General features: G+C 38.9%; 1 protein-coding gene across 6 annotated transcripts in view; it reads left to right on the top strand.

Moving 5' to 3' along the window:
• DIP2B (disco interacting protein 2 homolog B) overlaps positions 1 to 27,892 on the top strand; it is a 219,890-nt gene that overhangs the window by 122,181 nt on the left and 69,817 nt on the right. For all 6 annotated transcript variants that reach the window (XM_077870075.1, XM_077870076.1, XM_077870077.1 and 3 more), the window contains exons 3-4: positions 4,390 to 4,518; positions 19,694 to 19,819. In XM_077870075.1, coding sequence (XP_077726201.1) covers positions 4,390 to 4,518; positions 19,694 to 19,819 — 255 coding nt within the window. The remainder of the gene's footprint in view (positions 1 to 4,389; positions 4,519 to 19,693; positions 19,820 to 27,892) is intronic.

Below are 27,892 nucleotides of genomic sequence, written 5' to 3'. Positions count from 1 at the left end.
ACTCTCAGTTCTCATCAGATGTCTGTATTTGTGTTATGTTTCCTTGTGGTTTGATCTCTGATGATGCCTAAATAATCCTAAGTAGAAATATTCATTCTCTTGCATTTTTCCTCAGGCAAATGTATCAACTCCCAGTTCCCCATCACTGTCCTGTCATTTCCTTGAAACAATTTTTATTCTTTAACCTACATTATCTTCTTTCTCCTAATTAATTACATTGGAAAATACAAAGTAAAAGTATAAGTGAAAGGAATGGTAAAAAATACATAAACCTTTATTGTCCATCCTTTGTGAAATGAGAACCTATGTTCATGTTTTTCATCCTTGGAATTATTAGCTATCTAATTCAGAAGCTCCACGTTTCTTGGCAGGTTGATTTGGTCTGTCCTAGCAAATCTACTTATTTAATTTAAAGATAATCAGTGATGGATAACTCAGATAGAGATTCACACACACACACACACACACACACACACACACACCCGCCAAATACACACAAAGTAACACAAAGCTAGTGTTTGTTTGTTTGAAGATTTATTTTATTTATTCATGAGAGGCACAGAGAGAGGCAGAGATGCAGAGACATAGGCAGAGGGAGAAGCAGGCTCCCTGAGGGGAGCATGATGCAGGACTCGATCCCAGGACTCAATCCCAGGACCCTGGGGTCACGCCTGGAGCCGAGGGCAGAAGCTCAACCACTGAGCCACCCAGGTGCCCCAAAACTAGTGTTTTTTTTTTTTTTTATAAATTTTTTATTTTTATTTTTATTTATTTATCATAGTCACAGAGAGAGAGAGAGGCAGAGACACAGGCAGAGGGAGAAGCAGGCTCCATGCACCGGGAGCCCGACGTGGGATTCGATCCCGGGTCTCCAGGATCGCGCCCTGGGCCAAAGGCAGGCGCCAAACCGCTGCGCCACCCAGGGATCCCGCAAAACTAGTGTTTTAAACTTAGTGCTCTAAGCTAAACCATTTTCTCTGTTCATAGTTACAGGCAAAGTAGCTCACGTGTGCTAATCTGATTTCCTTCCTTTATAGATCATCCGATAATACAAATAAAAATAGCCCTTTTCTATTTTTTGTTCTCTATTTGAAATTAATTGGAATATGCTTTAAATGATTTCTCTAACGAATGACTGAAAACTTTATTTGGAGGGGCTTTTTGCAGAATCTTTTACATGAAGGCAATTGATCTTTTTTTTTAAAGAACTATTATTTAGCCGCTGACTGTAAATCCTGAGGCATTTTATGTGTTCCTAAACTATATTATTAATTCTGATTGCTTTCCTCCTAACAGTCTTGGGAGAATTTTCATAACCTTTTCTGCTTGAGAACCAATGGAGTTAGACAGATCTGGGTTTGAATCCTGACTCTGTGACTTTGCACAAATGATCCATGTCTCTGATCCTTTCTTTTTCTGTAATAAGTTGATAGTGTTACTGCTAACTTTATGGGTTGTTGTGAGGAATAAATAATATGTGAAAACTTCTGTATGCACACTGCCTAGCAAAAAACAAACTCTTATTTTTTATTTTTTTATTTTTTATTTTTAGAGCAAGCAGTGGGGGCCATGGTAAGAGAGAGAGGGAGAGAATCATAAGCAGGCTTTGCGCCCAGCATGGAACCCAATGTGGGGCTCAGTCTCACGACCCTGAGAGCATGACCTGAGCCAAAATCAAGAGTCAGACACTAAACCAACTGAGCCACCCAGGTGCCCCTAGCTTTTGTTATTAGAGACTGAGAGTTGATAAGTTTTTTCTGTGAAGGGCGAGATAGTAGGTATTTTAGGCTTTAAGGACCATCAGTATCTGTCCCAGTTACTTAAGTGCTACCTTGACAGTACGGAAGTATCCATAGGCAGTACATAAACAGATGAGCATGGCTTTGTTCTGATAAAACTATTTATAAAAAGAAATGGGCTATAGTTTGTTAGCTCCTTTGTATGCTAAGAAATGAAACAAGGTATGAAAATATTACGAATTCAGTATAGCTCTTTTGTGAAATGGATTATCAAAAGAATTTAAGTTGATTAAAAACTTCAATTTACAGGGGTATCTGGGTGGTGCAGTTGGTTAAGCGCCCAATTCTTGGTTTCATCACAGGTTGTGATCTCAGAGTTGTAGGATCAAGCCCCGTGTTAGTCTTTATGCTCTACATGGAATTTGATTGACATTTGTTCTCCTTCTCCCTCGCTCGCTCTCTCTAAATGAATCTTAAAAAAAAAAAAAAAACCTTCAATTTACAGTCCATTACATTTCAAAATATCAGTGTTAAAATATGTTCTGCTCAGTTAATATATTTTATATTAAAATTATCAGCTGCCAGGAGCCATCAAAAACAAACATTTCTAGATCTATAAAAGTACTTTAGTAGAGAACATCCTAAAGTATATTCCTCTTGCATTCTTAAAAACAGTATATGAAAAATAATCTAACCATTAAAAAAAAAAGCCTTTTAAATTATATCTTACGATTTTGTGGGTCAGGAATTTGGGCAGAGCTCAGTTGGATGATTTTGGTGCTCCACATGGTGCCAGTTAGGGTCACTAAATGCTTTTCATTGGTGCATGGGCTGGTCTAGAAGATCTGAGATGATTTCACTAATATGTCTGGGGCCCTGGCAAGGACAGGTAGAGGGCTGGGCTCAGCTGGGACTGTCACCTAGATCTCTTACACATGGCCTATCTAGCATGCTAACCATTTTTAAAAGATGATATGAGATTGTCATTATGAGTCTCAGTTCCTGTACTACCATGATGCCCTTAGCCTTTACAAGACTTGTGGGACTATTGCTTGTACTCCCTAGACCACTGTGCTTTTTTTTCTTGACTTTACAATTCTCACTTGTGATCTGGAGCAGTACATTCACTGAATAAGTGACATCTTACTGTTGTAGGCACGTAATTTCCTACGTGTAAGGTGCCTTGGTGGGCACAATTAAGTGCTATTTAAGAAATTTAAAATATGTCTTAAAAAAAAGAAATCCTAAAAAAAAAAGAAAGAAATCCTGGGCAGCCCGGGTGGTTCAGTGGTTTAGTACTGCTTTCAGCCCAGGGCCTGATCCTGGAGACAGACCCAGGATCGAGTCCTACGTTGGGCTCCCAGTATGGAACCTGCTTCTCCCTCTCCCTGTGTCTCTGCCTCTCTCTCTCTCTCTCTCTCTCTCATGAATAAATAAATAAAATCTTAAAAAAAAAGTTTTAGTTATGGGGAAGTCATCAAAGAGGGAGACAAACCATGAAACTCTTAACTATAGGAAACAAACTGTGGGTTGCTGGAGAGGAGAGGGGTAGGGAGAGGGGGTAACTGGGTGATGGGTATTAAGGTGGGCACATGATGTGATGAGCACTGGGTATTATATACAACTGATGAATCACTGAACTCTACATCTGAAACTAATGATGTTGGCTAATTGAATTCAAATAAATATTTTAGCTATCCAAGATGAGTGAGTTCTAGAGATCTATTATACAACATCATGCTTGGAGTTTACAGTACTGTATTGTACAGTTATAAATTTATTAAAAGGGCATATCTTATGCTAAATGATCTTACTGTAACTTTAAAAAATATGACTTAGGAGCTAACACCATTTGAGGCAAAAAAGAGTGTAATACCAGAACTTACAGTGTTTATCTTCAGATTATTTTTTTTTTATAAAGATTCTATATATTTATTCATGAGAGACACAGAGAGAGAGGCAGAGACACAGGCAGAGGGAGAAGCAGGCTCCACGCAGGGTTTCCAGGATCACGCCCTGGGCCGAAGGCAGGCGCCAAACCACCAAGCCACCCAGGGATCCCTCTTCTGATTATTTTACCTGCTTATTTCCCCCTCCTCCATATTCCTGATAAGACAGTAAATGTTGAGAGGGCAGAGAATGCGGACAGGCCAGGTACTAGAAGGGACAAGTTCAGTAGTGACTCCAGTTGAAAGAGGGGCTAATAGACTTGACTCAAAGCTGTGTTTCTGTAATAAATATCATAGTTTTACTTAAATGACATGTCTGTTTGGAGTAACTTCTGGTGGGGAGGCTAAAGCTCCCCAGATTATTTATTCTTTGTGCCATTATGCAGGACTTGGGGGGTCATATACACCCCATTATCCCCCCACCCCATCAATCTTAGACTCTCTGGAATGGCCTTTTCACTTTGCATTCTTCTTCTTAATCTTTCTATTTTATCACCTGTTGACAATTACAACTCTAAGATTATATTTTTTAGCCTGGATGTCTCTGCATCATTTTTATGTATGTATACTGATGCTCTCTAATCACTTATTATAGATAAGGTAATATTACCACCTCAGAGTGTTGTGGGAATGCCATAAAGTGCTCAGAAAACTAGCTATTATTGTTGTCAGATAACCATATACCAAACTTCCTTTTTCAGAAGCTGATTCAGCAGTACAGAAAGAACACAGAAACCAGACACCTGCTCCGTCTGCAGCTCAAACTTCCGCTCCTTCTAAGTACCACCGAACTCGATCTGGGGGAGCCAGGGATGAACGATACCGATCAGGTAAGAAGGAACTGAAAGTTACCGGCAGAATAGCTTTTAGTGACTGAAGTATGACCCCTATATCCTGAAAGCTTTTAATGTTTGTTTGTTTGTGGAAAAAAGGGCCAACAGGTCTATATTAATTCATTCATCAGTCGTTTATTGAATATCTATTATGTGCCAGGTGTGGAAGATAGCCAATATTATTAGCTGGGGCTATAGCAGCAAATATGATGCTTCTGTACTCAAGGGCAGAAGGGGAGTCAAGCAGGTACAAAGGCAACATGGGTAAATAACTAAGAAAATAGAGAGCTAGGCCCACGTAGGGTGGTACTGGGAGAGTTTAGTGAACTCTGTTGGAAGAGGCAGATCCTTCTGTTTGCCAGAGCTGTAGATCAAGTCTTTTTACTAATGGAGCTGGAACAAAAACTCAAAGATGAAATTTCAAGTTAGTAAACATATTTTTTAAAGATTTTATTTACTTATTCATAAGAGGCAGAGTGAGAGAGGCAGAGACACAGGCAGAGGGAGAAGCAGGCTCCATGCAGGGAGCCCAACGTGGGACTTGATCCTGGGTCTCCAGGATCACGCCTTGGGCCGAAGGAGGTGCTAAACCGCTGAGCCACCTGGGCTGCCCTCAAATTAGTAAACTCTTAACCTTTATTTCTTCTGACGCAAAAGGTACCCATAAGAAGGGAAAAAACAACTGCTGGGGCTGGCAGTGGGAAAGTGCCTCTGCCATATCATGGCCGGGACTGGTGAGCAGAGGGACAAATCATAGACCCTTAGGAGGACCTGTGGCATAGCAAGCCCATCTCATGCCCACCTGTTGTCCACTGTGCTAAGGCAATCTCCACAGAGCATTCACTGTCTTAAGAAGTAGAATTAGGCCATCAAACTAATTGCAGTGCTCTTTTTCTTAGGAGTTTGGACTCCTATACCAGCCAACCTTTAACCTTCTCTTGAATTGGAAAACATAGTGTATATCACATCCTTTCAGAAGTTGTTTTAGAGAAAACGAGGAAAAGGACATGTTTGGAGAGTTGTGCCAGACATTTTGTGAGCTGATTTTATTAGATATGTATGTTTATACACTGAAAGGAGGGAATGAGAAGTGTTCCATTAAAAAAACAGATTTTACATGCCACCTCAGAATTTTCCCTTATACCTAACCTGGTCTTGAGCAATCGGGGAGGCTTTCTCAGAGAGCAAGATATTTAAACTACGTCATAGCAGACAGACAGTGTTAGGGAAGTAGCATCAGGTAGTAGACCTGAAGGGAGTTCACTATGGCTGGAACTTAGAATGCAAGGACCCAGAAAGAGGTGGGAGATGAGTCTAAGGAAGATTACCAGGGAAGAGATCTTAAGGAATCTTGAATACCATTGAAGGGTTTCAGCAAAGTAGTTATGTAGATTTGTGTTTGTTCTAGGGGTCTCTCTGGCGGCAGACCTCATCTCTGCCATATCTGTGTCCCTGGGCCTGGCACAAGGTCAAACATATATAAAGGCTAAATACTTTGGAGAAAAGAAAGAATAACAGTAGTTACTAGTTAAGGAATGGATTCGAAGGAGGTATGGCTGGATCTAGAAAAACCTCTCAGGAGGTGCTCTTTGTTGCCAAGACCCAAGCCTGATTTCCTAGACCCCATCACTGCCATTTAAGGCTGGAGTCCAGGTCCAGCAGCAGTGGGTTCTGACCAGTCCAGAAGGGTTTGGGCTTCTAAACTCTCATCCCGGGCCTTCTGAGAGTTTTGTGGATTCCCCCCCTCCCTTTTTTGTTTGTTTTTATAGCGTATAGTAAAAGAACTAGTAAGGAACCAAAAAGGTGATTCTCTGCATCCTATGCCCAGACTGTTCACATACAGAAAGAAAGCTATAGTGACCGTTAGTGTAAAATTTTGACTCAGCCAAAACCTGTGAGCTCCAGCCCCTGTTCTTCTTACACTGTTTCTTTCAGATTTACCCCAAATGTGGGGAAGTGTAGTCTGTGAATCAAATACTGGTTAGTGGACTGTGTAGTCTCTTGGTTAGGTACAGGGGTTTTAAGAGGGTTTAAAAATGAGTAGGGTTTTGGATATTTGTCTCACAGGACTTTTTCTTCTAAAGTAGTAGCAAGCAGGCCAGAGAGGAGGCAAAGTGGGGATGAAAAGGTGATTTAAAAGCCCTGAAGATACTGAAAGCTGTAAGAATACTGCAACACTGTCACGAGGGGAACATGAAAGAGGAGGCATGCAAGCATAGATTTGGGGTGAAAAATTCCTTTTTTCCGTGTATTAGGACTTAGCCAAATTACTTCCATACCTAAAACTTACCTAATTAGGAATTACTTAATCAAAGGAAAACTAAACAAATTGTGGCTTCTGTGAATAAGAGGAAGTCAACAGTAGCAGCAGAAGTAGAGCAAATAAATGGTAGGAATTGTTGGGAGTTGATCTTTACCTCTTTGCCACCATATCCTTAGGAAGGATTACATTTACATGGCACATGCAACAGTGACGAAAAGACATAGGGTGTGTTCAGTAAAAGTCACAAGCATTCAGAATAAATGGATGCGTCTACAGCAAAGACTTAAATGATGTTAGTGAGCATTACTGGAAAATCCTTTCTTGTTTGGTTGAGGCTTATTAATACCTACGACATTTCAACCAATCATAATCAAATCTAAGTAGACTTAGTATTGCATATTCCAGACAAGGTATAAAGAGCTTATATTTATTCAGAGTTAGATCTGATCTGATTCTGTTCTTTGCCCTTAGCCAAGAGGTTCTGACGTTTCAAATACACTTATTAGTCCCCCTTTTCTCCTGCACATCAAGGCATGATGCACCTTCCTACACATGTGTTATGGTCACAAGTATAGAAAATATGCAATTGATGCCTGAGATAAAAAGTGATCTTATGGTAAGTCATTCTGACAACTCCTTTAAAGTTAAATTTTAGGGACACCTTAGTGGCTCAGCTGTTGAGCATCTGCCTTTGGCTCAGGGCCTGATCCCAGAGTCCCGGGATCGAGTCCCACATCAAGCTCCCTGTGAGGAGCCTGCTTCTCCCTCTGCCTGTCTCTCTCTCTCTCTCTCTCTCATAAATAAATAAAGTTGAATTTTAGAGCAATTAGCTACTTCAAACAAAGCAACAAAAACAAAAAAGGATTTAGGGTCTTTGTATTACCTTTTCAGCACAAACACTAATGCTGGAAAAGGATACCCAGCTTTCACATGCTTCTGGCAGAGATAACCGAAGTCAGCTGTGTCTGGGGACTGAACTTCGGAAGTGACTTCTTTATCAAAGATCAGAATGAATTGTATGCTGGTCAATGAATCAGATCCAGTTAGAAGAGCTGCCTGTTTTGATCAATAAGGGGATTTGCTAATATAGAAACTGTGAACATCTCCTTTTGACACTGATGTATGGGTCAGGGCTTATCTTGTTAGAATATAGATGGGTGGTTTGATTGGCCTGTGGTCTGATGCTAGAATCCTTATGGCAGAGAACATGCTCTGTAATCATTAATTATCCAAATGTTATGTGCCTTGTGAAGCTTGATCATTGTGAATAATTCCCTCGTTTTAGCAAGTTTGCTATTACATGTTTCATATCATGCAAAAATGATTCTGGAACTGTGGTATTTTTAATAACTGAGCATTTGATTTGCTGTTGTTGAGGAAGTGCTTTTTCTCAGTATAGCAGTTAATCATTTGTTTTCCAATATAGCTAAGAACTGTAATTTTATCTAATATAAGGGCAGTTTTCACATTTTAACATGTCTGAAATCAAGATACGTTTTATATAGGATGGCATCATGGATTCAGTAAAATACGGCAATCTTGATTCAACTAAGTAAACCTCAAGGACACTAAATAGCATAATAAATATAAATGCAGCGTAACACTAGTTCAGAGCCGTAAGTAAGTTGGTACTGTGGTATTAAAGGTAACAGCACAACATTTTGGCAATGTCTTTAAAACTTCAAATATTCATCACTTTTTACCCAGAAATTCCACTTCCTAGGAATTTATTTTACGCAAATACCTACATATGTACACAAAGATAGGTATGCAAATATAGTTGTTATAATATCAATCACAATAATACAATATAATAAGTTATAATAGGTCCACACAATGGAATTTTATGAAAGTTGATTTTCAAATTCAGTGAAGGCTCATAGAAGGTCAATGAGGTAAATTTTTTTTTGTGCAGATATGGAGAGTTGTACTGTAAATGTGTGTATATATATATTTTTAAGATTTATTATTCATTTTAGAGAAAGAGTAAAGGATAGGGACAGAGGGAGAGAGAAACTCTAAGCAGACTCCATGCTAAGCGTGGAGCCTGACATGGGGCTCAATCTTGCAACATTGAGATCGTGACCTGAGCCGAAACCAAGAGTCAGACCTTAGGACTGTGCTACCTAGGCACCCTGAAATGTGCAAATGGGTTTTTAATAAATGTAAGACAATGTGTAGCATATGATTTTTGTAAATACTAATAATAACAATAATTATACATATTATCTACACAGATGCAGAAACCGGGGAGAATATGTAGCAGATTATTGAGGTGGGATTAGTTGTGAGAAGTGCTGGATCTGGGGAAAATTTTCCCTTCAGCATTATATGTGCTTACATCTTTTTCCAATATGTATATTAATTTTTTCTCAGGTTTTTTTATTGCAGTAAAATATAAAATATATGTAACATAAAACATATTTATTCTTAAAGATTTTATTTGTGAGAGATACACAGAGAAAGAGAGGCAGAGACATAGGCAGAGGGAGAAGCAGGCTCCCCGCAGGTACCCCAATGTGGGACTGTATCCCCAGACCCCAGGATCACGCCCTGAGCTGAAGGCAGACGCTCAGCCACTGAGCCACCTAGGTGTCCCATATTCATATTATTTTTAAACAACAACAAAAAAAATAGCACATGTTTTTTTCCTTTCTTTTATTGAGGTATAACTGACATATTACATTAGGTCAGGTATACAAAACAATGATTCAATATTGTGAAATGATCACCACAATGAGTCTAGTTAGCATCTACCACCATACCTAGCTACAATGTTTTTTTTCTTGTGGTGAGGACTCTTTAAGATTTATTCCCTTAGGGGTACCTAGGTGGCTCAACAAGTTAAGCATCTGATTCTTGATTTCAGCTCAGGCTGTGATCTCAGGGTTGTGGGATTGAGCCCTGAGTTGGGCTCTGTGCTCAGTAGAAAAGTCTGCTTGAGATTCTCTCTCTCTCTCCGCGCCCCCCCTTCTTTCTCTCTCTCTCTTTCTCTTTCTCTCTTTCTCTCTCCCCTCTCTCTTTCTCTCTCCCTAAATAAATAAAATGTTTTTTAAAAATATTCTCAAAAAAAGAGATTTATTCTCTTAGCAACCTTCAAATGTATAATACAGTATATATAATTAACTATAACCACCATGCTGTACTTTACATCTCCATGACTTAATTATTTTATAACTGGAAGTTTGTAAAAGATAGTTTTAAAAATGATAACCCTGGATAAATGATTTAAAGCCTTAAATCAATTATTGTTATTAATGATTTTTACTCTAAGTATGGATTCTTCTGCCTTAATACTGGGAGCTAAAAAAAAAAAATACTGGGAGCTAAATGCAACAATAATTCCCTCTGTCACTCTAATTGAGAACTTTATTTCTTTGTCCAAATTTGATCTTTGACATGGTGGCATTTGCTAAGGTGGCTACCACAGGTACACCAGGACCATTTTATTTCCATATTCACATGCTTCCTTGTGCCAAGGAAAGTAAATTGAGTTTAGTTCAGCAAGAATTTATTGTAGACCTCCTATGAGTTGAGCACAATTTAGATGCTAGAGAAACAGAAATTCAAGAATCTTTTCTTAAACATGGGAATCCTTTATACAAGGTAGAGGCATTGTAGATGAGGGTGCGATAGGGGAAGGAGCCTGGGAACCGGACATGGTTGAGGGCAGGCTTCATGGAGGTGTTGAAGTCTGGGTCAGTTTGAAGGATGAATAGCTATTTGCTATATAGATATTCTAAGCTAAAGAAACATAATCTGTACAGGGGAATGTGAAATGCAAGTTAAATTTCACTTAAATTAAGATTTCACTTTCCCTTCCCACTAGTGCAGAGTGGTGCCAATATAAATGTGATACCCTGATGTTTCAGAACTTAGTAGTTGCTGCCTCTGCCATAATTAAAAATGGCATTAAAAATGTTAAAGTGGTTGGTACCTTAGAAATTGATAAAAGTGGGGGCACCTGGGTGGCTCAGTGGCTCAGTTAGTTGTCTGCCTTTGGCTTGGTCTTGATCTCAGGGTCCTGAGCCCCACATTGCGCTCTCTGCTGAGCAGGGTAAGTCTGCTTCTCTCTCTCCCTCTGTGCCTCCCCCCTGCTCACACTTGCTCTTTCTCTCAAATAAGTAAGTAAAATCTTTAAAAAAAACTTGGTAAAAGTGGCATGACTACTTGATGGCTTCCAGGTAACTCTTGAACTGTACTTCTCTACTTAATGACTCAACCTGCCCATGTGTCTGCCTTTCAGTCTGTCCGTTCCTACCTATCTGTGTGTCTGTGTGTCCATTTATCTATCCATTCATCCATTCTAACGGTTAAGGACAGTCAGTGTTTGTTCTGCCATATGTCACTTATGCATCACATCTTAACCACTTCATAAAGATAAGCCAATAGGAACAGCTACTTTAAAACTCTCTTTAAAACTATTTCCCATGCCACCTAGGCAGCCCTTGAGCTGTTCATCATTTTAAAAATGTATGTGTGAGGGATCCCTGGGTGGAGCAGCGGTTTAGCGCCTGCCTTTGGCCCAGGGCGCGATCCTGGAGACCCGGGATCGAATCCCATGTCGGGCTCCCGGTGCATGGAGCCTGCTTCTCCCTCTGCCTATGTCTCTGCCTCTCTCTCTCTCTCTCTCTCTCTGTGTGACTGTCATAAATAAATAAAAATTTTAAAAAATATTTTAAAAAAATGTATGTGTGAGAAATTTTTTTAATCCTAAGGATGCTAACATTTAAATTGTATTAGAGGTATTAATGCAGGTAGATAAATCAACTAGAGGTATAATAATTAGAAAAGAAAAAGTAAAACTGTATTTGCACTTAATATGATGTTTATTTAGAAAACCCAAGAGAATTAGTGGTAAAATTAATCTAATGACATAATTCAGTCAGGTAGCAAGGTATAAAATTAGTACAGAAATCAGTAGCCTTCATATATGCAACCAATAACCAGTTAAGAGATATAATGGTAGAGCAAACCTCATTTACAAAAGCAATAGAAAAGATAAGACCTATTTAGGAAAAATGTAAGAAATGTGTAAAGCCTTTATGAAAGAAACTTTAAAATACCCTGAAGGACACTGTAAACATGATAAATGGAAAAGCATCCCTTATCCTTTGATAGAATAATTCAGTGTGGGACGCCTGGGTGGTTGCTCAGTGGTTGAGTGCCTTCAGCTCAGAGTGTGATCCTGGAATCCCAGGATCGAGTCCCATGTTGGGCTCCCTGCATGGAGCCTGCTTCTCTCTCTGCTTGTGCCTCTGCCTCTCTCTCTCTGTTTGTCTCATGAATAAATAAATAAAATCTTAAAAAAGTAATAATAATTCAGCGTGACAAAGATGGTAGGGCTCACTAAATTAGCTTATAAATTTTTTAAATTATTTATTTATTTATTTATTTATTCATGAGAGACACAGAAAAAGAGGCAGAGACATAGAGGGAGAAGCAGGATCCCTGCGGGGAGCCCGATGAGGGACTTGGTCCCAGAACCCCAGGATCACGCCTTAGAGCTGAAGGTAGATGCTCAACCACTGAGCCAGTCAGGTGTCCCTAGTTTATAACTTTAATCCAGTTTCAGTAACACTATCAAATTTATCTATGGAGCTAGAAAACATGTTTTTGAAATTCATTTGGAAAAATAAACATATAAGAATAGCTAAGAAACACTGAAAAAAGAGAACCTATGAAGAGTGACTATACTGACTAGATATGAAAGTGTACCCTAAAGATTCTATAATTAAAATAGTGTGGTGGCTCACAGAGTGGCAGACAGACAATTGAAATAGAATAACAAGTGCGGAATAGACCAAACAGACCAAAGTACCTCTGGGATTTAGTGTATAATATAGCATTGTAAATCCCTGGGTCAGAAATGTACTTTTTAATAAATTGGTGCTAGGACAGCTGGAAAAATATGAAGTAAATCCATACCTCACACCATATGCCAGCAAAAACTCCAAATGGATCAGATATCTACGTTAAAAAAAAAAAAAAAAGCTAAGTACTGAAAGAAAACAATGGATTTTTCTATAATGTGGGCTTATAGAAAGCCTATGGGAAGAAGGTTTTCTGAGACTCAAAATCCAGATGTGATGAAAGACTGCATACAAAATGTTTTTACTGTGGTAAAAAACACATAAATTTACATTCTCAAAAATTTTTAGGTATACATTTTAGCATTAACTATGGGCATATTGTTACACAATAGCTGTCTAGAACTCTTTGATCTTGCATGACTGAAACTTTATGTTTAATGACAACTCCCTGTTTCCCCCTCTCTCAGTCTCTGCCAACCATAATCGTAATTTCTACATCTAAAAATTTGAGTAATTTAGGTATCCCTTGTAAGGAGAACCATGCAGTCTTTTTGTTTTATTCCACTTAGTGTAACATACTCAACGTTCAAGCATATGGTAAGATTTATTTCTTTTTTAAGGTTGAATAGTATTCCATTGTGTGTATGTATTTTCTTTATACATTCATCCATTCATGGAGATTTAGGTTGCTTCCATGTCTTGGGTATTGTGAATAATGCTCCATTGAACATTCATGTGCAAATATCCCTTGGAACCCTGCTTTCCGTTCTTTTGGATATATACCTAGAAGTGGGATTACTAGATCATATAACAGTTCTATTTTTTATTTTTTAAAGAACCTTCTGTACTGTTTTCCATAGCAGCCGCACCATTTCACAGTCCCACCAACAGTGCACAAGGATTCTATTTTCTCCACATCCTCACCAACACTTGTTCTTTTCGTTTATTGTTTTTCTTTTTTTCCTTTTTTCTTTTCTCCTTTCCTTTCCTTCTTCCTTTCCTTTCCTTCTTCCTTTCCTTTCCTTTCCTGTCCTGTCCTGTCCTGTCCTGTCCTATGGCTATCGTATGGCTATCCTATACCATTGTGGTTTTGATTTGCATTTCCTTGATGAATAGTGATGTTGAGCATGTTTTCATATGATTGTTCATTTGTTTATCTTCTTTGGAGAAATGTCTACTCGAGTCCCTTGGCCATTTTAAAATTGGTCACTTGTTGTTATTGAGCTATAGGAATTCTTTATATATTTTGGACATTAATGCCTTATCCAGTATATGGTTTGTAAATATTTCCTCCCATTCTGTAGGTTTTGTTACTTTTGTTGTGCAGAAGCTTTTTAGTTTGATGTAGTCACACCTTTGCTTTTGTGCCTATAGTGTCATATCCAAGAAATTATTACCCAGGGACGCCTGGATGGCTCAGTGGTTGTGTCTACCCGGGGTCCCGTGATTGAGTCCTGCACTGGGCTTCCTGTGGGAAGCCTGCTTCTCTTGCTGCTTATATCTCTGCCTCTTTTTCTCTGTGTCTCTCATGAATAAATAAATAAAATCTTTAAAAGGAAAAAAAATTATTACTCATTCCAAGGTTATGAAGCTTCTCCTCTAATGTTTTCTTTTTTTAAAAAAATTTTTTTAAAATTTATTTATGATAGTCACAGAGAGAGAGAGAGGCAGGGACGCAGGCAGAGGGAGAAGCAGGCTCCATGCACCGGGAGCCCAATGTGGGATTCGATCCCGGGTCTCCAGGATCACGCCCTGGGCCAAAGGCAGGCGCCAAACCGCTGCGCCACCCAGGGATCCCTAATGTTTTCTTCTAAGAGTTCTCTAGTCTCAGGTCCTGTGTGTAGGTTTATTTATCATGAGTTAATTTTTACATATATTGTAAAATAAGTATCCAACTTCATTCTTTTATATGTGGATATTTCAGGTTCCCTGGCAACAGTTGTTGAAGGGTATCATTAACAGTTGTGCAGTCTTGGCACCCTTGTAAAGGACCATTTGACCATATATACAAGTATGGTTTCTGGGCTCTCTGCCTTATTCCATTGGTCTATATGTCTGTTTTTAAATTTTTTTTTAATTTTTATTTATTTATGATAGTCACAGAGAGAGAGAGAGAGGCAGAGACACAGGCAGAGGGAGAAGCAGGCTCCATGCACCGGGAGCCTGATGTGGGATTCGATCCCGGGTCTCCAGGATCGTGCCCTGGGCCAAAGGCAGGCGCCAAACCGCTGCGCCACCCAGGGATCCCTATATGTCTGTTTTTATACCAGTATTATGCTATCCTGGTTTCTCTGGCTTTCTGATATGTTTTGAAATCCGGAAGTGTGAGGCTTCCATCTTTATTCTTCTTTAAGATTGTTTTGGCTGTTTAGGGTTCTTTGAGATTTCATATATGTTTGAGGTCTGTTTCTGCCTTTTTTAAAAATAAAATTTTATTTTAAGAATTCCAATATGATTATCATACAATATTATATTCGTTTCAGGTATACAAATAGTGATTCAATGATTTTATACATTACTCAGTGCTCACCCTGATAAATGTCATCACCACACAACATTATATCAGTATTATTGACTTCCCTATGTTCCACTTTTCATCGCTATGATTTTTTAATTTTATAACTGGAAATTTGTACCTCTTAATGTCCTTTATTTATTTCACTCACCTGCCCCACTCATCTCGCCTCTAGCAATCACCAACCAGTTCATGAACTGCGTTTAAGAGTCTGGGGTTTTTGTTTGTTCTTTTGTCTTTTTAGATTCCACATATAAGTGAAATCATATGGTATTTGTCTTTTTCTGTCTTATTTTACTTATTATAACCCCTCTAGATTCATCCCTGTTATCGAAAATGGCAAGATCTTGTTATTTTTAATGGCTGAGTAATAGTCCATTGTGTATTTATACCATATCTTCTTTATTCAGTCTACCAGAAGATACTTGAACTGCTTCTAGATCTTGGCTATTATTAATAATGCTGTAGTAAACATAAGGATACATATATAATTTTTAATTAGTGTTTTTGTTTTCTTTGGGTAAGTACCCAGTAGTGGAATTACTGGACCATTTGGTAGTTCTATTTTTAATTTTTTGAGAAATACTGTTTTCCACAGTGGCTATACCAGTTTACATTCCCACTGACAGTGTACCAAGGTTCCATTTTCTCCACACCCTCACAACATTTGTTACTGTCTTTTTATTCTAGCCATTCTGACAGGTGTAAGATGAGATCTCCTTGTAGTTTTGATTCGCATTTCCAGACTCTTTGTTTAGGGTTTCTATGAAAGTTCCATTATGTAGGCATTGGCCATTAATGATTAGCTCCATCTCCAACCCCTCTCCCCTCCGAAGAGGATGAAGGATAGGACTGAAGGTTCCAAGTTTCTAGTCGTGATGTGGCCTCTCTAGTGACCAGCCCCAATCCTGAGGCTGTCAAGGAGGCTACCAAGAGTTGCCTAATTAAAACAGAAGACACTCCTGTCACCCAGGAAATTATACAGGTTTTCAGAGCTCAGTGTCAGGAAATGGGGCAAAGACCAACTGTATATCTCTTATTATGTCACATAATATTTAATCTGCAACGTTGAGAGGGACCTATGGAATATGAAGAAAAAGAAATTAGCATAACTATATTATCCAGTAGAATAATATAACTACCACAAGGGGCACCTGAGTGGCTCAGTGGTTGAGCATCTGTCTTTGTTTTGTTTTGTTTTGTTTTGTTTTGTTTAAGATTTTATTTATTTATTCATGAGAGACACAGAGAGAGGCAAAGACACAGACAGAGGGAGAAGCAGGCTCCATGCAGGGAGCCCGATGTGGGACTGGATCCCGGATCTCCAGGATCATGCCCTGGGCTGAAGGCAAGAGGTAGACTGCTGAGCCACCCAGGGATCCTGAGCATCTGTCTTTGGCTCAGGTCATGATCCCAGAGTCCTGGGATCGAGTCCACATCAAGCTGTCTTCAGGGAACCTGTTTCTTCTCCCTCTGCCTATGTCTCTGCCCCTTTCTGTGTGTCTCATGAACAAATCAGTAAAATCTTTTAAAAAGGAGTAGGTGTGATTTTTTTTATACAGTACTTTGACTCGGTGTAAAAACTAAAAGAAATACAAATACTGAACTCTAGTTAGACTTGTTTTTAATAGTAATATGGGATAGCAATTTTGAAACTACTTTGTGTATTGTAGGATTGAGTGAATGAGTAAAATATATTGAGGGCTTTGTGAACCAGGTTTCTTACTGTTAGAGAAGGGAGTTAACAAATGCAAAGGGGAGGGTTAGAATGAATTCTCTGGTTTTGAAATGGTTATTCATATGAATTTACGGTTTTTAAAATAGATGTAGGTATATGTGTATAAATACTTATTTTTATAATTATATTCCTTTATCCAGTGAAAGGGCTTTGAAGAAAGATACCTCAATAATACTGAGCACTCCCACTTTTAAGCTCTTGGTTTCTAAATACTATTCTCCACTAAAAGGAGATGAAGCTCTTCAGAGAAATGTATAGTTACAGTGCTGGAGCAGGAAACATACCTGGAACATCTTAGACCAGAAAACAAATTACTGCTCACAATGATGGGAATATGTCAAAAGGACATAAGAGCTAGTTTGATTTGGCCTAATTGGTCAAGTCTGGGATAGTAAGACCATCAAAATAAGTAATGATAGTAACAATAGCCATGGAATAAAATGAGAATTGATAGGTCTGTATTGATATAAATAAACAAATTGGGGGAGAAAGGGATGCTTTTATTTATAATAGAAAAATCACCTAATAAATACAGAATAAATAAATAATAGAAAAATCACCTAATAAATCGATAGGTCTGTATTGATATAAATAAACAAATTGGGGGAGAAAGGGATGCTTTTATTTATAATAGAAAAATCACCTAATAAATACAGAAGGAATGAGTTATAAAATCAACATTTTATAGCCATTAGAATAGTAATTGCTTCAGCCAAGAATCATCAACAGATGCCAAAACTAGTAGGTAAAAGTTTAATGAAATATGTAAGTTACAGTGTCTCAAAAGCATTCACCCATACATTATTTATTAATTACATAAAGGGAAGAATAGTAACTTTGCAATGGATTACTTAAGCAGGCACCATCTTAACCAAGTAATCAAAGTTACTATCACCAGTAATGGGGCAGATGCTTCCTGACATCATGTTTTGAGAAGACATATTACTTCTGTGGTATTCCTACCAAAATGTATAATCTAGATCTAATTATGAGGAATATCAACAAGCCAAGATTAAGGGACATTCTACAATATAATTAGTCTATACAATAATGTCAAGGTAATAAAAGACGAAAGTAGAGAAATTATTCCAGATTATAGGATGATAGAAAGATAAGATAGCTAATGTAATGTGTGATTCTATATTAGGTTCCAGATCAGGAACAAAGGAGAAAAAAGCTTTAATAAAGGGCATTATTGGGCAGCCCGGGTGGCTCAGCGGTTTAGCGCCACCTTCAGCCCGGGGCCTGATCCTGGACACCGGGGATCGAGTCTCACGTCAGGCTCCCTGAATGGAGCCTGCTTCTCCCTCTGCCTCTCTGCCTCTCTCTCTCTCTCTCAATCTGTGTGTCTCTCATGAATAAATAAATAAAATCTTAAAATTTAAATAAATTAATTAATTTAATAAAGGCCATTATTGGGAGATAGTAGGCTAAGTTGAAAGATGGGTTGTGGGTTACATTATAGTTTGTATCAATTTTTAATTTTTGGATTTTGGTAAATATACTGTGGTTATATAAGAGTATAATCCTTGTTCTTAGGAAATACATCTCAGCAATTGTTGGAGTTAATCCTACAGAATCAGGATTAGACATGTGAACTAAGGTGAAAATACTGAATTATTCTTGCTGTGAATAGTTGCTATGAATAGTAGCAAGCTTCAGAAGTAAAGTTGCTTAAATAAATTATGGCATATATAGTGAAATTCTATACAGCCCTTGAAAATTATGTTGTAGGTCTGTATTTACACCAAACGTGTTTCTGGTTTTATTAGTGAAGGTTTTGTTGCATGAAACAGCCCAGCTCAGGCTACCTTAAATATCTAGGATAGGTCACAGAAGCAAGGGAACAGTTGAGAAGTCCCTAAAAAAGAAGAGACAGCTTTGGGGGTCTCAACCCTGAAGTTCAAGAGCCTACCTTCTTTCTAGGGCATTATCATTAAAGTGACTCAGTTCTAGAACTGTTTTTCTTGATTCAGCTTAAATTCTCCCCTATCCTAATAAAAGGATCGATTGGTCCAGGTCTCATATAGGGGTGCCTTTGCATAGCACAGACAGGCTTCTAAGGATAATTTGCATGTCCGCCAACTGGGCCCATTCCTGACAAGAGGAAATTCTTGTGAACTTGGAAGCTACTTCAGTTGTTATCTACCTTCATAAGATTTTGTAAGAGTTTAAAAAAATATATCAAAGTAGACCATAAGTTACAGTGGATAGTATGATCCTATTTTGCCAAAATATAGAGTGCACTTTGTGGTGGGAGTGGAGAATCAGAGTTCTGTCAGGATATGTTAATTATGAGACTCCTGTTAGACTTCAAGAGGAGAACTGAATTCTCTTTTGGCCAAAGTGGCAAACAAGTTCCATGAGCCCTTATATTTTTCTAGATCAGAATCAGCCCTTCTGTTCTGTGGTATAGAACTGAGGGGTCTCCCTTTTCAGACAGTGAAGCAGATCCTAAGCTGCTTTTCCTGAAGAATAGTGAGTCCTCTAGATACCTGCACAACCCTCATTCCATTCAGAGATGGGATTCCCTGCCTGGCACAGGTGCATGTTAGACACCTTACCCTCTCCTCACCCCTGCCTCCCGTCTCCAATAACCCCTTGTTTGGTGTGTGAAGTAGTCACAGAATCATTCTGGGCTTCTTTTTCTTTCTCTGTAAAACTATCCTTGATTACTTCTTTTATCTCTTCTTTTTCGTTTTTGTTTTTAATTGTTACAACACAAATGGTAAGTAAAAATCACCTAAACATCCTTTTTCAACAATTGAGGCAGATAGTTCAGCTCAGAGAAGTAAACACTTTAAGAACCAGGAGCTAATAAATGCAAATGTTGAATCTTTCAGATATCCATACAGAAGCAGTTCAAGCTGCACTGGCAAAGCATAAAGAACAGAAGATGGCTTTGCCCATGCCAACCAAAAGGCGGTCCACCTTCGTCCAGTCTCCTGCAGATGCCTGTACACCTCCTGGTAGGTTTATCAGACCCTTTCTCACTGACAGTTACTCCTTTGATGTTCCTGGAATAGGCTCTGCTTCTTTTCTGAGGTAGGAGCTGGAACTTTCCTCATCATCTAAGGTGTAGAGGAGTACACATTGAAGGTGGCAGGGTTTGATTGTCGCATTGTGAATGACATACAGAAAGACGTCTGAAGGGTAAAGCCATTTTTTTTTAATACCTTCTGAATTTCCAGCATTTCCTTGATGTAACCCCCAAACTCATGGAGTCATAAATAAACACAGGCCAAAGCTTAGGGTCTAAAAAAAATTCTTCTATGATGTAATAGCTATTTTTGTTGACATCTAAAATGTCACAGTCATACAGTTCTTTAACCCACAGTCATACATTTCTTTAACGAATTTGTACTCCTATATCAGATGCTTTGTCTCTATAGAGTAAGTGCGCTTGGGACAAAATTTATGTGTCATTAACATTGTGCAAGCAGTCATGCAAAGTTTTAATAGATCTAAAAAATATATATAAGTGTGTTTGTGTATGTGCGTTAATATATTTTGTGTAAATTTATATATTTTTAAGAATCCACTTTTTATAATAGGTTCACGAGATCACTGATAACTGAGTGTCTTCATCCCACTCTCATTCCCCAGACTTGGAATCTCAACCCCTGCTAAAGTAAATTTAGGAGTTATAACTTGGTATTTGAGAAGCAACTGGAACAACTTTAAGTTGCCTTGTCTATTCAGAATCTTTCCCAAAGTTCCTAAAAACCTTACAATTTTTTAGGTGAAATCCCAGGCAAGATCTCCATGTAGGCCTCTGACACTAAACATAATAAATCTCTTTCGGAGCCTCAATATAGTGTTTCTCTGTCTGTCTACTGTCATGTTACTGGTATTGAAATCTTTGGGGAAAAATTTGTTCCCTGTAGTTTTGATCTAAAGGACTTACCATGTCTTTGGGGAGAAGGTTACATTGTCATGATTGACTTTGATTCACAGCTGTCAAGTTGAGCAGTTGACATTGATCCTGTTCCCTGGTTGGGGTTCATATTAATAGTTTTCTCCTAGGTTTTGGTTTTGGCTAACTTCTCAGAGCATTTGGGTGTGCTGTGGGCTCATTAACTGTGTGTGCTTTTTTTTCTTTACATCTGTGGTGTCAATATGTTTGAAAGAGAAATAGCTTTGTGGCTTCAAGTGTTTCTCAAAACGTAACATAGCATACCTCTAGCAGACCTTCACAATAAGACATTTTGTGTCTGTAATGGTGCATACTTCCATCCCATTCATTCAAAATCTTGGATGGTTTCCCTTCTGCATTAGTATAGCACCAGTTGGGTCCTGGTGGACAAAGGGAGCTCTCAGTTTAGGAGCTATTCCTTGTTGGCAGATTCTGCTGCAGCGAGGCTGAGGGTTCAATTGTAATAAATGGCAAAGGGTAGGGAGCAACGTGACTCGCAGTTCTTAGAAACAATCCTCTCCATAGCCTTATTAAAGAGATGCAGTGTCAGAGTAAATAGTCTGCTCTCATGGCCTCGGGTTAAATGTGAGGGTGCAGCAAAGGATCTTGAGAATGCTCAGACGGAACTGAAACCTTTTTTATCCCCTTACAAAAGTCACTGCCCGAGGGGAATTTACCAACTCCAGAAACAAGTGGTGGCTATTCATTGCTGAATGAATTCGCTACAGTCCTCTGGATCTCTAACACTGATGCTGTACTCTGCCTGCAGACTTAAAGATGTGCCATGATGTTCCTGATCACCTTATGTGTCTTAATAATTTCGTGATGATAAAGATCCAGTCCTTTCTCCTAAAACCTTTATTCAGCAGAGCAGAATAATGGAAAGGTTTCCTATCCATTTATCTCCAGATCAGGGATCTCTGACTAGCATATGAGAAACTTAAATGAACCATCAGGGACATGAATGTTGTCGAATAGAAGGACAGTTCTCCCATCATGAAGAAACGTTGAGCGCACCCTACAGTGATTTCTCACATGGCCCCCACATGGAGCTAGATCTCGATGCTCTCATTCTGCAATTACGTACATGCCTGCGTCTCGCATGAGGCAATGTGGAAGAGCTGTCTCGGAAGGCATCCATCGGTCCTTTTCATTTCAGGGAATGGAATTTGCTGTTCCCACTTTAGGATTCAGATTCCATTCTCTCCAAGCTTCAGAGAACCACTGGTCAGAGATGTGGCTGTCTCCTATTCCTAGGGCAATTTTTTTTAAAGACTTATTTATTTATTTATGATAGACACACAGAGAGAGAGAGAGAGAGGCAGAGACACAGGCAGAGGGAAAAGCAGGCTCCATGCCGGGAGCCCGATGTGGGACTCGATCCCGGGACTCCAGGATCGCGCCCCGGGCCAAAGGCAGGCACCAAACCGCCGAGCCACCCAGGGATCCCCTTCCTAGGGCAATTTAATCGGATGTCACTGCCTCCCTCTAAGCCAGGGATGGCAGATGGGGTTTATCTTGCATATTTACTCTGATAGCCTCTGAAACAGTGACCCCCAGGGTTGGGGTGGAGGAAGGGCATGGATATTAATTAATGCGGATTATAGGTGGTTAAAAAAAAAAAAAAACAGGTTCTGGGCCTTGTCCAGACTTGACCTTGCCATGGCACTCTTTCTAGAAAGGTTGTACTTCCCTTGCAGAGTAACACTGACCTCAGATCTCATAGTAGTTTAGTCACGTTGCCCTTTCTGCACCGTGTGCTTGCTAGGGCTCTCACTGTGCTGGCGCTGCCCTGGGTGAACCCAGGTCCTGGGATACCTACGAGAGTGTGCCAGCCGGTGGGCTTCTGCGGGAGGCGTCCAGCACGTAACTGTTTGAATCACTGAACTGGTGGAATTTTAAGAGCTATTTTGGGAAGGATTTAAGAGAAGGATTTAGGAAGTAAAATATGCCATAAATCTTGGCCTTATTCATAGTATTACATAGAATGGAAAATACAATAAATAGTTGGCATGGGAAATAATTGACTTTTGTTCATTTGTCATTCATAAATAACAATATGTCAGTCAACCGAAAATTTGCCTGTTGATATGTACACTAATTTCTGTCGTATCGATTGGAAAATTTAAATTCTCCAAGTTGGTAGCAAACTACAATATTTAGTGCCTGTGGCCTTTTTCAGAGTCTTTTAGATTGCTTGAATTACTGCCATCCAGTTCCCTTTATATGCTGAAATCATTTACTAATGTCATGAGGCAATTACCTCAGCTCTTTCTTTGTAGGGGTTCTTTGTGTGATGCTATTTCTCATTCATACAGATAAACACAATGCAAAAACTGCAGCATGCAGTTCTAAATTCTTTCTGTACCCTCGTGGACTTACCCTGTGCTGCATTCTGAGGGTACTTGGGTTGACCAAATAGGCCACATAATGACCCCAAAGCACAGTAAGCTATTTCAGCTGGCTTGGGTAGAATGAATTTAGACATCTGTCCCACACGAGGCCCTGCTTGAAGGTGACTACAGTAGCAGTTCACGAGACCAGATGAGGAATTTACCTCTCTGCACATCTGTAGATAATAGTGATGCCCACGAACAGACTTGGGATGTTGTTATAGACTTCTAACATACTTTAATAATGCTTTATAGAATTACAGTATATTATAGTATGTCAGGGACTTTCACATGGCTTTCATAACGGCTGCCCTGCCTCATTTGTTCCTCATAGCCACTCTGTGATGTAAAAGGGCAGATTTCTTTAGAGATGAGGAAACAAACAGGTTCATAGATACTGAGGGATTCGCCCCAGGTCAGACAGCACAATTATGGGTCAGACTCAGTCTTCTTGATTTTGTTTTTCTACTCTACCAAAGTATCATGTTTGGGAGATCCTTTTTTACTTGATTGATACTCATGTATCCATGGTGCTGGAATGGGTATTATTCTAAATAAATTGAATAGCTGTTGCTTCTGAAAGGTTATAGTCTAAAACAGATTCTATTTAGTTAATTTAAACTTTTTTTTTTAAGATTTTATTTATTATTTGAGAGAAAGAGAGCATGAGAGTGGGGAGGGTCAGAGGGAGAATTGGCAAATCAGAATTGGCAAAGTGTGCCCTAATTAATACACTTAAGTTGTGTTAATAGCATACTTTCATTTTGGGTATGGGTTATGAGCAGTGGTCTGCCTTTTCTTGAGAGACCAATAAATATTCAGTATTCTTTAAGCCAAAGCACAATAAAAACCCACTCTGTCAGACTGAATTTGTTTATTTCAATAGCTGATTGTAAAATTTAAGGCTTCCAGTAAAACTGATGTCATAGTACCATTTATTGAGTACCCTCTGTGTACTAGTCAGAGGGCTAAGTGCTTAGCATATATATATATATATTTTTTTTTTTTTTCTTGACAGTCCTCTGTCCCATTTTACAAATGAGGAAACAGGTTTAGAGAAGCTCAATAACTTGCCCAAACTTCTGTTTCTAGTTGTATAGTCAATTAGATAATCTGAAAATTCTCTCCTAGAACAGGGAAAAGAAGACTTCCCTTTAAAGATGCTACATAGAACATAACCAGTTTCCTTTTAAATCCATACAGGAACAAGAGAGGGAGAGAACAGTCACTGAACATCAGAGTACTGAGATGGTGCTCGCTTTCCCTGTCCTGGGGAGCAGGAAGGCAGGAAACAAGAGGCCTAAATTTTAATTACTATAAGGATGGAAGAGATAAAACCTTGAACCTATATAAGAGGTTAGAGGTTGGGGCAGCCCGGGTGGCTCAGCGGTTTAGCGCCACCTTCGGTCAAGGTCATGATCCTGGAGACCCGGGATCGAGTCCCACCCATGTCGGGCTTCCTGCGTGAAGCCTGCTTCAACCTCTGCCTGTGTCTCTGCCTCTGTGTGTGTGTGTGTGTGTGGGTGTGGGTGTGTGTGTCTCGAATGAATGAATAAATAAAATCTCAAAAAAAAAAAAAGAGGTTAGAGGTTGGGGGCGCCTGGGTGGCTCAGTTTGGTAGAGCATATGACTCTTGATCTTGGGGTTGTAAGTTCGAGCCCCATGTTGGGCGTAGAGCTTACTTAAAAAATAATAAGGTTGGAGGTTGGAATTTAGATCCCTGGAGGGGCTTACATCTTCAGCAGAAGAGTGAACTAGAAAAAATTAACATACCAGCAAAAGAAGATGTTATGAAGAAAGCTTGCCTTGTGCCTGGCCTTCGGATAACGGGGGCTGGGACCTTCCCTAAGAATTTGGGGTCAAGTGGGTTCAAGGTTTGAGTTTCACTATACTGCCTGGTAAGAACTAACATTAAAAAATGGTCTTTGGACTGATAATAACCTTGGGACACAAATAGTTTCTACAAGGATACAACCTCGACCCAGGAACTTAGGATTCCCAGAGATAAAGATCCGCTGGATTTTGTGAGCAAACAGTCCAAAAATAGAAAACACCATGAGAGAGAATCAATAGAAAAAGAACAACAGCAAACAGCAGAATTAATGCCTGTAAGAACTGATTTGCCCAAGAGCTCTCAGTGGCAGAGCTAAGATCAGAATTCAGAGCAGTCTGACCTAAAAAGCCTATTCTCTAAACCACTTGGCACATTGCCTCTCCTTCTCCCATAGTGTCAAGTAAATATTTTGTGGTAAATCTGGAGCTCTAGCAGTTTCTACATGTTTGATCTAACTTTCAGATAGGCAATATATATATATATATATTTTTTTTAATCTCTTTTCTTACCTCAATACAGTTGACCCATGAGCAACACAGTTTGAAATGTGTGGGTCCATTTCTTTTTTTTTTTTTTTAAAGATTATATTTATTTATTCTTGAGAGATACAGAGAAAGAGAGGCAGAGAGACAGGCAGAGGGAGAAGCAGGCTCCTCGAGGGGAGCCCGATGTGGGACTCGATCCTGGAGCTCCAGGACCATGCTCTGAGCCAAAGGCAGTCGCTCAACTACTGAGCTACCCAGGCATCCCAGGGTCCATTTTTATGTGAAATTTTTTTTTTACAGTACTGTAAATATATTTTCTCTTCCTTATGATTTACTTAATAGCATTTTCTTTTTTTTCTCTAGCTTACCTTAAGAATACAGTATATAATAGATATATGAAATATATATTGAGTGCTTATATATCAGTAAGGCTTCTAGTCAATAGTAGGCTATTAGTAGTTAAGTTTTGGGTGAGTCAGAAGTTATACTTGGACATTCCACCATGCATGGGGCCAGTGCCTCTAACCCCTGTTCAAAGGGCAACAGTATTATTTGTAATATTAATTTATTTTTGTGTACTGTTTTTTTTTTTGTTTTTTTTTTTCATAGACATGGGAAAATACCTAGACAAACTGTGTTTGGAGGTCCCTTATATAGGTAGAGTGACCCTGGAGTAATTAATGACAGTGAGTACTCCTTCTCAGAAGGGTTCCAGTTTGGACATTAATGATCAGGCCACTTATGCCAGTCAGGAGTCATGCACTATCTTAGTGGTTTTTCCTTTACTTGTTCTTTGAAGGTATTTCTTGGCCTCACTTATGTGATATATTTTGTAGTCGTTGTTAGGATGAGATCTTTCTTTCAGTGAATCTTGACCTAGCTACTGTTCTAAGCTGATGTCTGGGCCTGATTTTGGTGTCAGTTATCAGAACCCAGTGGTAGGCACTGTCTTTCCAGGAACATGTTCAACTTGCACAGTACCCGTCAGGTTGTATAGACTGACTGAGATGTTACCATCCTCCCACCATGGCACTATTTTCTTCCTCATAAATCTTTTTGAATTAGTTCTTACAACTTTATTGAATTATAATCCACACACAATAAACATACTTAAAGTGTATATTTTGCTAAACATCAACATAGCAAAACCATGAAACCATCTCAATTAAGAAAATGAACATTATCTACCATCCCATCCACCAAATTTCCTCATAATTCCTTTGTAATCCTACTTCTCTTCCTCCCTATGATCTGTTTTCTCTTGCTATACTTTAGTTTGTATTTTTTAGAATTTCATATAAGTAGAGTCATATTTCATTGTACTTTTTTGGGGGAGGGGAAAGTCTCATACTTCACACAGCACAATGATTTTGAGATTCATCCATGTTGCATATGTCAGAGGCTCATTCCTTTTTATTGCTGTGTGGTAGTCTGTCATATAGATATACCACAATTTGATTATCCTCTCAGTTCTTGATGGACATTTGGGTACTTTCCAGTTTTCACCTGTTACAAATAAAGCTGCTGTGAACATTCAGGTACAAGTCCTTGGTATGTTTTCATTTCTCTTGGGTAGATACCCGGGAATGGAATGGATAGATTATTCCATTGGTAGGTGGAATTGGTGGGTGTTTAAGCTTTTATTTATTTATTTTTTGTTTAAGCTTTTAAAATAAACATTTTTAGATATAAAAGATCTTTTTTATACGAAGAAGAGGGATGCCATTTCCACACGTGGCTAATGACTAAAAGTTCTACAACAGTTAAAGACAGTAAATTCAGGACTTCCTTTCCCTTAAAACCAACAAGCTAATTGTTGTATGTTTTCTAATTGGATTTGAGGCTCAAGTGAATTTGAGGCGTCTGGTTATCAGTATAAAATGGTGCTGTGTTAAAATCACACCAACTGTAAACTGAAGGGCAAACTGCATTTTTAAGATTGTTTTCTCTTCTGTAGGACCTATTGTGTTCATTACATTAGAGTTTAGTCAAGGAACTTTAGTTGTGATAAATAAGAGTTGTGAGTTCATGTTCAACCAGAGCAGTGGGAAAATGATTTTATGAAATCTTACCCAAATTTCTACTAGTCCACTGCAGTTTCCTGGGTGATAGTGACTCAACAAAACAAATCCCCAAAAAACTACCAAATAAACATATAAATATTTAAAAAAGAGTTCATTTTTGTTTGTAAAAAGATACAGTCCCAGAGCAGTACATAACATTTTGTGTGATCTTAATGTAGAATCAGCTGGAAGCTTTGCACAGCCACTTTTGTACCTGTAAGCTCACACAGGGTGGATTACTTGGGGGAGGAGATGGGGAACTAGTGTTTACTGGCCAACCGCTACATGCTGCTACTGCTGGGGGTGCCTTCTGGACATTGTCTCATTTCATGATCTTCTGCTGCAGTTAGC

Source organism: Canis aureus, chromosome 25 (assembly GCF_053574225.1).
Source record: "Canis aureus isolate CA01 chromosome 25, VMU_Caureus_v.1.0, whole genome shotgun sequence".
NCBI lineage: Eukaryota > Metazoa > Chordata > Mammalia > Carnivora > Canidae > Canis > Canis aureus.
Note: the sequence above shows the minus strand (reverse complement) of the source record. Positions and strands in the feature narration are given on the sequence as shown.